Raw genomic sequence first — 15,255 nt, 5'->3', positions numbered from 1 at the left:
CTCGAGCGGTTCAGACGGTCTCTGACAAGGATTGTGAAGCGCGAAAAAGAAAAAGTGCCTGACTAATCTCAAGCAAAAAGTTGTGTTCTCCTTCATGTTAATTCAATTAGGTGTAAGAATAGAAATAATAAACCATAGAAGAATAATGTCGCTGATGCTCCCTTTGTTCTCGCTCAGAAACATGTTGGGTACCGTGAAGGCCCCTAACTCTGCGCAGCTCCTAATTCTGCGCACTTTCACCAAAATCTGGTAAAATACTTACATTTTTGTTCAAAATTTATTTTTCATATATTGCTACAATAGTAATAAAAAAGTACGCGAAGAATTTCCTTGACAAATTTACGTTTATTACTTTAATAAAAAATAAAATTGCTTTAAAAATATTGAAAAACGTCCAAATTGACTGCCCGTTAGCAAAAATGCTAAGGGAGTACCTCATCACTTAAGTCATTTTAAGCAAATTAATTAGTACGTAGTCACTAGTTTATTTATCGAGCAATGATCACTGGTGAAGTGCAACTTATTTTCTCTTCATTTTCTTATTCTTCTTAAGTGCGCATAGTAAGGAACCATTTTTCAACTATGTTCCTTACTATGCGCAGCAGGTACACTGAGGCAAAAATACTTAGGTTTTCCATAAATCAAGACTTATGAACCAGCCAAATTATGGTTTCATTGCACGCTTAAACATTTCGAAAATGGGATCATAAGTTTCATAAGTGAGAGCTTTGAATTCTTTAACAACAATTACTTGAAATTTTTATCATAGCAATCGCTAGAAGAACTACTCCGCTTTCGATGTTGGCTACAAGTTAATCAAAAACAGATCACATGTTATCAAAACATGTCAATTTTTGTGCACGCCTGAAATAAAAGGCGAACAACATTATCGATTGATAATACGATTTGAGTTAATTCCATTGCGTTTATTACCGAATTTCATTGATTGACTTATGAAATTCATTACTGAAATTCTTCACCCAAATCATAAGTAAAACTTACAAATTTTAACAATAATCGTTGTGGCGCCAAATCATAATTATTCCTTAAGAAATTATTAAGTTTTTTTGCCTCATATAAAACGTTATTTTCAACATAAAATCAACCCTCCAGAGGTCGATATTGTAGGGAACCATCGACTTGTCGACACCATCGAGATATGGAATAGAAATGCTTTGGAAAATTGTTTGAGGGGACCATCATAGTAAGGGAAGATTAAAAAATGACGTCCATCATATTTTAAGGATTTCTACACTTCGTCCCCTCAATCCCCTGTTGCGATTTTACAGTACCTAATGAATGCATTGTCACATTTTCGTATACTCCTCCTCCCCTGAACGATGGACGTAATTTTTGAATGCTCCCTAACCATGCAAAAAAAATAATTTTGATTTTTTGTATAGTTTCATGAGTCAATATCGAGTAATGGAACATCGAGGTTTAATCGTTGGTTTAGATTTTAGAAAACTAAGTTAAATAGATGTTTTGGAAAACATATGATAATTTCGATTGTTTTGAGAGTTGCACTTAATGGCATTCAATTGAATTATAGATAAAATTCACTTCACTCAGTAAACTTGTGTTAGAGACATTCTACGCTCCACTGGGAACGTAAAGCCATATAAAGCAAGGAAATGAAGATTAATTCGGAGTTTAAATGCTAGTAATGCTTTTAGTAAAATACTTCAACTGTTATAAAGAATTTATCGAGTGCGCAGAGTTAGGAACCTAAATGCGCAGAATAAGGAGCATTGCAAAAATGAATGCGCAGAGTTAGGAACACGAACACCCTTGAGAAAAATTAAAAATTTGCTATACAAATCATTACTTAGTGGAGCTTTTATATTTTTTCCTTATACATAAGATCAATAAGTATTTGTTTCCAAAATTTCAGAATATTGTGTTTTGTTTTCAATTAATTACAGCTGTTTAAAAATTGAAAAGCCTTAAGTGCGCAGAGTATGGGGCCTTCACGGTACATAAATGTCAAACTGCATACATTTTCGCGTTGACATTTATAGACTCGCCTATCTCCACCAGCAAAAGATGTTCCTACTGCGACGCCAGCGACATTCTTCTTCTATGGTTTATTACTTCTTTGGTGTAAGACTATAAAAGTGCTTTTTGGGGATATTGATATATAAGGGAGGGTAGGGAATTTTGATGTGGAAACATGATGGGGACGGGAGTTGAAGACAAGATGGAGGATGATGATTGGGCAAAAGTACCATTGCTGAAGTCAAAAGATTGACACAAAGACACAGACGACAACAGTGACTATGACAGAGAGACAAAGAGAAATAAAAAACAAGGCAACTAGGCAAGGAAATTGGACAAATATCAGGCCACAAGAGTATTGAATGACGCTAACCGGGCCTACAACTACGAACGAAAAACAAATCCAAGAAAAACAAAATGGCGACTTTCCTGAAAACAACGAAAATCAGACCACACGCACACAAAAACAGACAGGTACAGTACACAGCCGCATTTATTTAAATATATAGTCTTTAAAATTTGAAGAATCTCAACTATACGATTTCCATTACCCACTTGCGGTACCTTATAAAAAAATATTAAAAATAATAAAATCAAAAAAGATCATAATTCAATCCAGGTAGACAAATTATCGTTTTTTATTAAAAAAAAATCTTAATCTGAATTTAATGAAGTGTTAATATCATTCAATATACCAAATGATTGGAAAGTTATACCACTCCTTAAACCCTCAAAGGATTCAGATAATCCACAATCATATAGACCACTAGCGATGCTAAATGTAATGATTATGTTTAGTTAAACATATATTAAATAAGTTCATAGAATTTGATAAGCATTGGCTAGCGGCTCCGTGTATAGATCTGAAGGTCAAGAGTTCGACACTCGTTGCCGACTTTTCCCTGTCCTTCGGTTTAGAAAGGGGTATGGGCGCGTTCTGCCAACTCGGTCTAGGCAGATTTCTTGTGTGAACAAGTTTCAACATGGACGTTCTAAAGTGCCAGCATGAAGTGTTGTGCTTGTGGTGAGCACTTGAAGATGAGATGGAAGGTCATTACTTCACGTTCACGCTTGACTTTTACTTCTGTAGAAAATTAAATACAATAATCGAGCCTGAGCATAACTATCTAAATTAACAGTTGCAAATACAATAGTCGTTCTTAGCTTACTAACATGCCGTCGCGTTGATTTTATCATAATGATCTTTTATCTACATCCGTCGAACTATTCTGAATGGCCGTTCTGAGAATATCACCAAGAACTTCTCACATGCAATAAAGCTGGATTGTCCTACATAGGCCTTTTCATGTGACAGATCCGTCTATGCATTTGTTTACATCAGTGGAGGACCGGTGCTAACACGGGCCTGTCATTTTCATAGAAGAACTGTCAAAGTGCTTCCCGATCAGCTGATTTGAGACGTCATGTGAATAGGCCTATTGAAACATTAAAATTTTCGCTCTTTGGGATTAGTTTCTTGTTGTTTATAATCAGTTTCAGGGATTGTTATCGTGGGAATCCAATGAGCGAATTTTGTATGACTTCAGTGTAGGCCAATACTGCAATAAAGCATGTTACAATCACTAACATTTCTTCTCTCCCTTCTTCTTCTTCTTGGCATTAACGTCCCCACTGGGACAGAGCCGGCTACTCAGCTTAGTGTTCTTATGAGCACTTCCACAGTTATTGACTGAGAGCTTTCATTGCCAAAGTTGCCATTTTCGCATTCGTATATCGTGTGGCAGGTACGATGATACTTTATGCCCAGGGAAGTCAAGAAAATTTCCATTACGAAAAGATCCTGGACCGACCGGGATTCGAACCCAGACACCTTCAGCATGGCTTTGCTTTGTAGCCGCGGACTCTAACTACTCGGCTAAGGAAGGCCCGTATTCTATCAATTAGCTCAAAAAATAGACCCAATTTATGATGAAAATTTTAATAATAAATTATCTATTGTCAACAACATTAAAGATCTAAAAAAGAAAACATTAATTATTAATTCACAAAAACAATTCTCGAAAACTTATTCAAACAGACTCAATTCAAAAATGTATACAAACTTACTTTATCGATTCTACGTGTTTCGCAGACGAAATTCTACACATTTTGCTCTAAACCAACTCGATTTTTCACTTTTAGAACGTTTACATTCCGAATTTACAAAACGACGAAAGTAAGATTCTCAACTTTCGCTACCTAACCACTACTTTCGCCGCTCCGTTGTATGGAGAGACAAAGTGACTTAACCACGAATCAAAACAAAACACTACTTGAGTCGATTTTACACTGGTACAAAAACGTCGTAAGTAACCGAATAAATCGGCTTATCATTTTGTAATAAAATTTTTGTGGGAAATAACAGGAACTCCCTAGTTTTTGAATGCGAGCTTATTGTGTGCAAAATTTAAGCAATGTACACGGCGAAAAAATGTCAAAAAGGTGATTCATTTTAAAACAGTTTTAGAAGACAGGTTGTGATTTTTCTGAATTAATTTTCTCAAAACCGTATGGAAGTTACTTACGTCGATTTGAAAAAGTAATCGAGAATTAGTTCTAGAGTTAATTTCGAACAAATACAATAATTTTTATCTCGGCTGAATTTTATGAGCTTTCACAATAAGAAGTACTCCAGTATAGCGCACATCTTAGCCAAATATGAGGTTAAAAACCTTACCGAAGTGAATCAAAAATGCCACAAAGTTGGAAGTCAATTGGAATGGTTCGGTACGCCTTAGTACATCAAAAGCCTCGTTCATTACCATTTTGCCAAATAGTAAGTGATAGGCTTTTATTGATCCTATCGGGTTGAACAGACATAAATGTGATTGAAAATGTTTTGAAAAATGTCGTACCTTGACACAATATTCTCGTTCCGCCGCGCCGCCACCAGCCTAGAATTTGAATTCCTTGTACTTCTTGGTCTGTTTGCTGGTGGTGTCCGTTTGCTGTCGTTTTCGTTTGGATTTTTGCCTGGCCACGTGCTCGGCCAACATATCGGACAGATCTTCCTTCTGCAGGTGGCTTTGCTGTTCGCGCATTTGCTGTTCATACCGCTGGGCCATCGCTTCGTTGTCCATGTCCAGTTCGGACGGATCGAGAGCCAGCTCAACCATACCTTCCCGGTCGACAGCTCCTCCACGAGCCCCACGGGAACCACCGGCCGCAGCTGCAGCAGCCGCTCCGGCCAGATCGTACACGTGGGTAGATCCCATCATGGAGGCCCCGACACGCTCGGCACGTCTCTCCTGCAGCACCTGGTACAGGACAGGTGTCTCGTTGTCCTCCATTTCGCTCTCGATCTTCTTCTTGCGAAGTTCGATGGTGTCCGGGGTTTCCATGCCGGCAGGAACGCCACTCGTCAGCCCGGACGGTGTAACCAATCCTTCGGCCGGAGTAATCAGACCGCTTTCATCCGGTGGAGCACCCAGATCCTCGCCGTCCTCCTCCTCTTCTTCAGATGACTCTTCGGACTCCGATTCCAGTTCGCCCCATTGGGTGCGATCAACTTCCTCCTCGCCGAGACCATTCTAGAAAAGAGAGTTTGATTTAATTGAAAACTACTAACATATTACATCGGGGTTTCCCAAACGGTGATCCGCGGACCTCTAAGGAAGTTACTGATGTTCTAAATTTTATTCTTCGCGGACGTTCGCAGGTTAATCTAAATACTACAATAGTTCCAGGAAACATTTACAAAAAAACTCTAGGATATTTTTGCCAGGGATCCTTGACCGATTTAACCAAAGATGTTTGTCAGATTCCTGACAAAATGAACATTTCGGCATACTATTAGCGAAATTCAAGACAGTTTCCTTTAGAAATTCCTGATTGCAATGGCGGATTCTATCTATATCAGATATCTAATTCAGGTCAATTTTTGACTCCTCAGATAACTCTAAGTGAGACAAAATGGATGTTGATATCCTTGGAGAAAATCTTTCAAAACATGTGAAATTGAATTATTTTTGGGGGGATTTACGAGGTTGAAAGCATGAGAAAGAGTAATAAACTTTTGGCGGCTTTATGTTTCTTAGTGGATTCTAGGAAAGATAGAAGGCTGCATTATTCCAATATTTTGGAAGACTTTAGTGATAAAAAACATTATATTTTCCTATTTAGTATTGAAAAAGATTTCAAAATATATGCACAATGACATTTCAATTCACATAATGGTAACTCGTCCCGTAGTAAAATTTGCCAAGGGATGATAGAGTGATTTACATACTAATTGAAAATGCGTTTTAAAAAAAGTACCAAGGCACAGACAATTTTGTAACTTGAATTATAATTCAATTTGTAGAATCGAAATATATAAAATACACAATACACCTAAACAGTCCAATTATGTCACATGATCATTGATGTATGATGCTTTTCTAGATCTCTGGCAGGTTTCTCTGTTGTTTTGTAGTTGCAAATTTGTTTTCAGAATGATTTCTGTTTTTCTATTGATGGTTTAATTCAATTATTTTGAACAGCTACTCTTCATACTAATGGAGGCATAATAACATCAAACTTGCTGGTTTTATATGGCGTTGGTTCTAATACTGGTCCCTTAGATATGGAGTCATGGAAGTTTGACTGGATACTAAAAAAATATTGTGATTTATTTGTGAGGTTCATTATAGAACTTGCATCATACCTACGTAAGTTATGTTTGAAGTGTCGAGATTGTTTAGTCAAACTTAGGTCATCAATCTTGTGATTATAACTTTCACACGAACAACATATTATCCTCCACGATGAATATGACAGAATGTAAAGCTAATGATGCTCGTATTCAAATTTCGGTATTTCCCGGGATTTTCCAAAAATATCCCGGGATTCTCGATTTTAGGATAATAATTAATTTCAAAACAATATACGCAACTGTTCCCGTTTTTTTTTTTAAAATAAAAATAGAAACTGTAAAATGTACGGCTTTCTGTCAGATATTAATCTTCTTGAAGCTAGAAACGTTTAATTTGCAGTTTTTTTATTTGTATTGAATACATAATCTCAAAAATCAATGCTTTTCAGGATTGGTAACCAAGAGCCATTTTGATGCCTAAGACAGCTCAATGTTCAAAGAAGTTAATTTTAACTAGAGCATGCGACACGCAATAATCATTAATTCACCACTGGTTTTGAAAATTGTAATCGAGCACATTTAGCAATGCCCTGCAAAACAACCTGTAAAACTTAATCCCTCTGCTTTTCCCTTTTTTGTTCTAAATTATTTAGTTAAAATAAATAAATAACTAAATAAATAACCTGTAAAACTCTTGAATATTGTATTTTTTTGATAAATATTTACTAAGTTCATTAAAGATCAGAATGGCAGAAGTAGTTTTTTGGTAGAGGCGCAGCCGAAAACTTTTTGATTGAAAACAGTATTGTAGCAATAAAGTGGTTTCTTAACGTTTAGCTCTGGGGAATTTCAACGCTAAAATCCCTCGTTGTTTTGCTTCAAAATAAATGTACTGACAATGAATATGGCCGTAGTACTGAAATTCTTTGCACTTTATTTAGTATGACGAATATCTGATAATAATAACTAAATAGAAAATGACTGTGGAACTCCTGGAGGAATAGTAGAGTTCCCTAAAAAATCCTTAAACGCATTAGAGCATAAATGACCGTATAATTCGCAGTTGCTACTACAAGGAACCAACACACAGAGCTTGGGAGCAGCTTGTGTACCATTTCGAGAATTTCGAGAATTTCAAACATTACAAAGTCAGTAACGGCGCCGGTCACGTCCTTACGATCATCGGGGAAGGGAAGGAATGTTAGTGCGATAACCATTTCAACTAAAGATACCTTTGCATCTTCATGGTTTTTACGGAAAGGATGTTAGTGAAAAGAATTCAGAAGCTTCAAAATCTGGATTCATCTTGGTAAGTAATGCGATTCATGTAAACTCAAGACTAAATACAAAATATGTCGACACCTATGGTGACGAACAATTCCTAGCATTGAACCATTCAATTTTTTTTTTTTGCAATTACAAAAACAAAAGTTTAGGTATGTTTATTAAAATGTGTTATGTGAAACATTGATAAGAATATGCCGACACTTGTAGTGACGAACAAATCCATTTTTTCAATTAATACATGTACGTTACACTAAAACCGTTGTCACAAAATAGATCTGTGTTAACATATAGGGGAGGTGTACCAGTTTAGGCCACCCTAAGGAAAAATATTGTTTATACATAAATCAAACGACCTTTGGTTACTGTCAATACATTAAACGAAATCTTTTGAATCCATGCTCAGCAGGGAAAATATAAAAACTAATCAGAAACTTTGTTTTTGTATTAACTTGCCACCTACGTTGATTTCTTATGGAGGGTGGCGAATCAGGAACACCATGGCGAAAAATAGGTGCAGAGGAGCAAAAAATTTAAAGAAAATGATTTTTTTCTATTATTTTCTGAGAAAATTTTGCGGTTTCCAAGAATGTTTCCGTGTCATCTCAAAGCAATATAGCGAACACTAAACAACTGGCAACCATATATATCTTAAAACGGTATATATCCCGGGGTGGCGAATAACTGGAACATAGCGAATACCGGTACACCTTCCCTACAACTCATTTGAAATAGAAGCATAGAACGAGCTCACTTATTAATATTCCATCGTTGATATGGCAATTGCCAATCACTTTCCATTTCGCCAGCAGCGCCTTCAACAATCACGGATTTGCGATAGTTCTTTCGAGCCCGCACATCACGAACCGGACACTATTGATCTTGGCTCCGTAGCTCTCTCTACAAGAGTATGCAAAAGCATCAAAAGACCACTCTCGACTACGCAACAAGCAGCTAGGTATCAAGCAAAACACGAAAAACAAACGTTCACTTCGGTGGTCACAAATGAAACCGCTGCAAAATGCTTCCTAAGCGCACTCAGTTTCCTGGAAAAATCCTTAAACGAATTTATTCGAAAACTCTGTAATAAACCTTTGTGGATTTTCTCTTCTGTAGTAACAGTTGGAGAAGTCGGTGGAAGAATTTGTGGAATAATTTTTGGACGAAATGCTGGGATAGTCCCTGAGAAATTCTTCAGATGCGTTCCAGGGGAAGTGATGGGAAATAGTAGCGTTGGGAGTGCTCATCATTTCTTGGAGCAAACGTTGGAGAAATTTTGTCTTCTCTTGAAAAATCGCTGGAGGAATTACTGGACGATTATCCAAGAGAATTGATGGAGAAGTCTCAAGAGGAGCTTCGGGAGGGATCTCTGGAGAAATTGTTGAAAGTATTTCAGAGAAAATAGCTTGTAGAATCCCTAAAGTTTTTTCTCAATACATCTGAGAAGAAATTTAAAAAAAAAGAACCTATGGAATAGAGTTGTAAGAATTCACTGAAGGCATTAGGATTTTGCACTAAGAAAAACTACGAGCTTGACAATTCTGCAGTTAGAATAACTAATAGCTTGAAAAGGAAAAGAGACTTTCGAAACTTTCAATTGAAAACAGAAATTTTCATTAGTTTCATAGTGGCCGTGTCACAGCTTCAAAAAGGTTTAGAAACTACTGATTCAAAAGTCAGACTTACCTCATTCTCGCTGGCACTCATGCCGAACACATCTCCGTACAGGGGTTTGCCGTTCTCGTCGACCGGTGGTTTACCCCAACCTCCGGCATGGTAACCAAAGGAGCACCCCTCCGGAATAGGCGCATTCAAGCCGGGGATCCTCAGGTTCGGATAGCTCGGCGGTGGGCCGTAACGCTGCTGGGCGATCAACCAGGGCGGGGGAATCTTGTGACAAGCCGGACCAATGGGCATTCCGAGAGCAACGCGCAATTCTTCTGATAAATCTCCGGGTTTTTTCTCTTTGAGACGCGTCTCGAACTCCTTTCCCTCGTAGTACAAATCGCCGTGGATGGTCATTCGGGGTTTTGTTTGCCACTTGAAGAAGGCGTCGTGCAGCTTCTGGTAATCAATGTCGATCTTGCCCATTTTGGGTCGGGCCCTTTCGCGCATCTTCGCTTTGAGGGTTTTGGATTCGTCCTTCTCCTGGAGGGAGGCTCGCATTTCCATGATGCCGGTTTTCTTGATGAAGGCTGGGAGTTCGAAGGGAGGCTTCTCGATACCGCGCTTGCCCTGGAGGTACTTCCTTTTGAAGCACCAATGTCGCGGGACTTGCACCGTATTGCGATGGGATTTAAGCTGGATGAGCAGCTTTGGATCCCGGGCTGTGACGTCGTGCATTTCGACAACATCCGGACGGGCAACTAGCTGTTTCAGCTCGGCCACACTCAACCGGGTGAGCTTCTTCATTTTGCGTTTGGAAATTCTCTCCTTTTCGTCCTTCTGATCGTCATCCATGGCGTCGTCTTCGTCATCATCATCATCGTCGTCTTTTTCGTTGGCCTTCTTTAAGGCCGCGGCCCTCTCGTTTTCCGCTATTTCGGCCTTGGTTGGCTCTTTAGGTTTCGTCTCCAGTTTGAAGATTTCAAATACTCTGTAGAACTGGCGATACATCGGAGCAAGGTCTGCTATGGTCACCTTCTCCGGGACGTATTCTATTTCAACGTTATCAAGCTCGTCTTCGATCAATGTTCCGCTGCTCTTCTCTTTATCCTTCTTGCTTTCCTTGGCTTTGGCCTTATCCTTCGAGGATTTGTCCCCATCATTCTCTTTCTTGTCCTTTTCAGCGTCAGCTTTGTCCTCTTCTTTGCCATTCTCTTTCTCCGGCTCATCTTCATCGTGGTCCTCAACATCCGCTTCATCTGCCAGATCCTTTTCCTTTTCCGCCTGGCGTTCCTTGTTGGCCACATCCTTAACATTTAGCCCTTCCTTGTCCTTCTCCCGCTGCTGGAGAACTATCGCTTGCTGCTCCCTCCTGGCTTTCCTATTCTCCTTCTTCCGTTGCTTCCGTCGTCGATTCCGGTCTAGTCGTCCCTCGGCCTTCGATATGACCGGAGGCGGCGGAACCAACCCATCCAAATTGTCGTCATCCGAGTCTCCATCCATGTCCAAATACGAGCTCATAACTCCCGCTGGCGGAGGCGGAAGCATAAGCCCCGGGGCGGGAACCACTGCTCCCGTTGTGGCCAATACTTCCTCGGCGCCCAATTCCTTAGCCCTGAGCGTCTTCAGAGCCAACACATCTTCAAGCGCCTTAGGCAGTACCAACTCGGAAGGTTTCTTCGGAATTTCCGGTTCTGCCGGATTCCCAATATTGAGCGACATCAGTGGCGGAGGGACATTTTTGTTCGATTCATCTCCCGGGGGACCACATTCACCACTTCCGGTTGGGGGAGGTCCCATTAGGGATGCGGGAGGGCCGCCGAGGCCCGGTGGCCACATAGGAGGCCCACCGCTTGTCAGTAACATTTCAGGTGGAGGCGGAGGAGGAGGAAGCAATCCTCCCGAATTTGACTGCTGCTGCCAAGTAAACACGAAACATAACCTCATGAAAATTGCCGTTTTCTTCAAGATATTCAGTAAAAATCGAACATCATTCACTTACCTCGGGTTTATTCTCCATTTTAAGGATGAAATGCAGTCATTTAGGAACGAAAATCACTAGAAAAAATGATATTATTTTACGTACTGTTGATCGATTACAAGCAAAGCGGAATGATTTTCGGCAGAATCGCACACAAACTCAACAATTCGACCCGTCAAATGACTGTGCATCGCACTTGTTTGACATTATTAGCTCCCTTTAGAAACGTTTTTTGCTTTCTGAAATTTGGCAACCCTGCCTTGGGTTGGTGCACGGGAAAAAAATCTGTGCATGCGAAAAATAGCTGCCTGCAGTCAAAATTATTGTATTATTTGTACACTCAGGCAAATGGACTATCGATTAACATAGGAACCCCTTATGAAAATTCGCCACAAGGAATCGGGTTGAAATTCATAAATTTGCCTTATGAAACAGAAATTTGAAAACAAAAATAGTTTTCGCGGCAACCTGGAATCAAACCAAGGACCTTGCGATCGATAGGCTCGTGCGTATACCCTGCGCCTATCGACGCCTTGGTTTGGAGTGATGCTAAAACTATACATTAAGCGTTCGTATTGCAATATTCGTTCCACCTTTCATAAGGCAAAATGTATGAAATTCGATAGTCCAGTTCGCTGCGTGTATTATTGTATATTATTATATTTAAACCTAATAGTTCATTTAACGAAACGTTTTTGAATTGCTGATCGCTTATTTTATTAATTAAATTTTGACAGTAGGCTGTGTCGTAACGTGTGAACGTAACAGCAATATCATCAGTGTTGTCGTTTCGTAAAATGGACTATGAACCAATGCACGAGTTCATTATTTGACGTTTTAGCGGTGCCGTGTTATTTATGTGATCATGGAGACCAGTGAATTTGGCACCGCTCAAACGTCAAATTAGTGAACTCGTGCATCGATCCATGGACCTATGGAACACGACTGCCTTCAATCCAGCGAATCCGACCCGTTAGGAACGACTGACAGCTGGTGAAAATGTTCCACACTAACGCATCTGGAGAGCAAACCGAAACGCACATATACATACACTGAAAACAGCGTTGCGGTTAAAAATACTATATCAGAGGGTTAAATTAAATACACAATGCCACTTGATAAGTGCAGACTAAATTCGCATTTATTTCAAATATTTTGTGCACTCAATTTTACCATGACACCATTTTGACAGTAAAAATTACTATATCATGGTTAAAATCTTGCAGCAAGCCAGAATTGAACCGGGGATCTTGCGATTGTCAAGCGCGAACGCTTACCGCACGGCTATCGATACGGTTGGATGGACAGGGAACAAAACGCAATTAAAAAGCGTTCATGATATCTCAATCATGATTGGAATAGTAAATTTAAAAACTTGTTCATGGTTCTCATTACTTCAATGCTCGTTTCAATGTATGCATTTGTTCTATATATGGAGACTTCAATGCGACGGTACTCAGACGTCAAAGTCAGTTTGACATTTTCTGTCGAAATTTGAGTGCTTTTTAGTTGGAATATTTTCCAACAAACGAAAACCAGGTTGCATCGTGTCATTCCATGTAGCGGACCCCCAACGAGCGAATTCCCACCCAAGTAACCACTAAGCCGTAAAAACTAGCACGAACTCGGTTCTATAGTTGAATAAAAGGCATAGCCAACAGGGCTAGCAGGATCTATATCATAATTAAGGGCTGTTAAAAAGCCATTTTTTTTATTCGGTTGATAAACAGCCTATTCGTACCGAGTCACTAAAATGAGAGATGTCAAAATTTTATACACGCAAAAAAATTGTGCGGTAAAAACTATCGTTTTAGGGGGTTAACTCAAGCGCTCGCACCGGCAATTTTCAGCAGACCAGAAATGCGCTTGATTTTACCATGTCTGTTGTCGAAATTTGATTGTTGTAAATTAGTTCTGTCAAATGTATCATTAATGTGGTGGGATGTACCGTAAACATAGTAAATTGGTCTGAAATTCCATGGTAGTTTCAAGAATGGGCGTAGTCAGCTAAAATAGTTATAATCATTCCCTGTCGAGCTTTCGGACGAGTCAGACGCATTGTTCCGTTTATCATCGCGCGATAATCTTTCCACAAGTGGAGTTTTTGTTTTTTCCTCACGCTGAGGTTTTTATTTTATATCCTTGCCATCCTGCTTGTGCAATAATTCGCAAGGTGATTCCTGCCGACGACGGGAAGCGAGCTGGCATTGGCGATGCCATTGCAGCATCGTTCATCTTTAACCAAAGACGATCATCGAAGTCCATCATCGTCATCATCTGGTCGCCAATAACAACAACGACGACGGCGACATAGACGAGTACGGCTGCTGTATTGGAAATTGGCGCAGCAACAAAAAAACTACCTACACCCCGAACGGATAGATAAGTAGTTTTACTCTTTATTGCTTTTCGCCTTATTGTTTTCCCATCCATCGTCTCACGTGATAGTTGTTTTCGGGTACATATCAGTGGTTGCCAACTTACGGCCCACGTTAGTAAGTTTAAAAAGTTTTTTTTTTTTTTATTATTATTATTAATATTTGGATTGATTCATCAGTTATCATTATCATTACTACTAGTATCCTTCTTCTTTTTTTTTTTGTTTTGTTTTGTTTTGTAAATATTAGGTTAGTTGTTGATAGTTTTACTATTGTTTTTGGTTTCGGCTGTCCACTAGGGTGGTGCTAAGCCATCTCAATGGACGTAACCGATGACGGCGGGGGGGCGAAAAGGTTCGATATCTCTGATGATGATGTTGAATCAGTAGAATCTCCCTCATTTGAACTATTGAGTAAGCTCCAAGAATCGATGGATACGTCCGTCGAGGATAATGCAGTGCTTCCCTCCACCTCAGGGATGAACAATACTGGTCTGAAAATGCATTCTGTGGTTCCCCAAGCAATAAGTCTTCCTCATTCCCAGACAAATGGTTCTTCTAGCGCTTCTTCCACTGCCACCCCCCGCCTTAAAGCTTATCCGCCCGGATCTAAGGGTCCCTTTCTGGTTTTTTTTCGGCCCAAAGGCAAACCGTTAAACAAGCTTCAAATTCAGAAGGATCTGGCAAAGTCGTTTCGAGACATTGTCGAGGTGTCTTCGCCCAACCGTAATAAATTGCGGGTCACCGTCAGTGACCGCGAACAAGCAAATCGGATTGCTGGCTACGAGCTTTTTCTGAGGGAGTACCATGTCTACTTGCCTAGTCAAGAGATCGAGTGCTCAGGAGTAGTTACCGAACCGTTTTTGACATGTGAGGACATCAGATCTGGTACTGGAGGTTTTAAAAATCGTGCCGTTCCTCCAGTACAGATAATTGATGTCAAACAAATGAACCACGTGTCATCTGATGGCACCAAAAAACCTTCAAATTCGTTTCGAGTGACTTTTTCTGGGTCAGCCCTCCCGGACGTCCTCGTGATTGGGCTTCTTCGTTTACCTGTCCGTCTCTATAAACCGACGGTCATGCACTGCGAAAAATGCCAACAATTAGGGCACACCGCAACGTACTGCTGTAACAAACCTCGTTGCAGCAAGTGCGGAGAACAGCATGTGGAGGGCCCTTGTCCAAGCGAACCAAAATGTACATGCTGTGGACAAGCTCCACATGAACTAGTCGCATGCCCGAAGTTTATAGAGCGGGAGAAACACACAATTCGATCCTTGCAACAACGATCGAAGCGATCCTACGCAGAAATTCTGAAAAAGATCGCTCCGACCAATGATCCACCAGCCCAATCGAGTAACAGCAATAACCTCTTCACTTCCCTGCCTATTGAAGATCTGGGCTCTGGCACTGAGGATGGAGAAGAGTACACTG

The 15,255-nt window shown here is 40.0% G+C and overlaps 1 protein-coding gene across 2 annotated transcripts; it reads right to left on the bottom strand.

The window, feature by feature from the left end:
• Positions 1-4,756: 4,756 nt before the first annotated feature.
• LOC5568300 (splicing factor 3B subunit 2) lies at positions 4,757-11,629 on the bottom strand. 2 transcript variants are annotated; one of them, XM_021841404.1, is made up of 3 exons: positions 11,463-11,629; positions 9,542-11,377; positions 4,757-5,528 (listed from the first exon to the last, which is right to left on the bottom strand). In XM_021841404.1, the coding sequence occupies exons 1-3, from the start codon at positions 11,478-11,480 to the stop codon at positions 4,893-4,895; spliced, it is 2,490 nt and encodes an 829-aa protein (XP_021697096.1). In that variant the 5' UTR covers positions 11,481-11,629; the 3' UTR covers positions 4,757-4,892. The 2 variants fall into 2 exon arrangements, with proteins under 2 accessions (XP_021697096.1, XP_021697097.1); XM_021841405.1 differs by having other exon boundaries at positions 9,542-11,374.
• Between the last annotated feature and the right edge of the window lie 3,626 nt (positions 11,630-15,255).

Source organism: Aedes aegypti, chromosome 2 (genome assembly GCF_002204515.2).
Source record: "Aedes aegypti strain LVP_AGWG chromosome 2, AaegL5.0 Primary Assembly, whole genome shotgun sequence".
NCBI classification, from domain to species: domain Eukaryota; kingdom Metazoa; phylum Arthropoda; class Insecta; order Diptera; family Culicidae; genus Aedes; species Aedes aegypti.
Note: the sequence above shows the minus strand (reverse complement) of the source record. Positions and strands in the feature narration are given on the sequence as shown.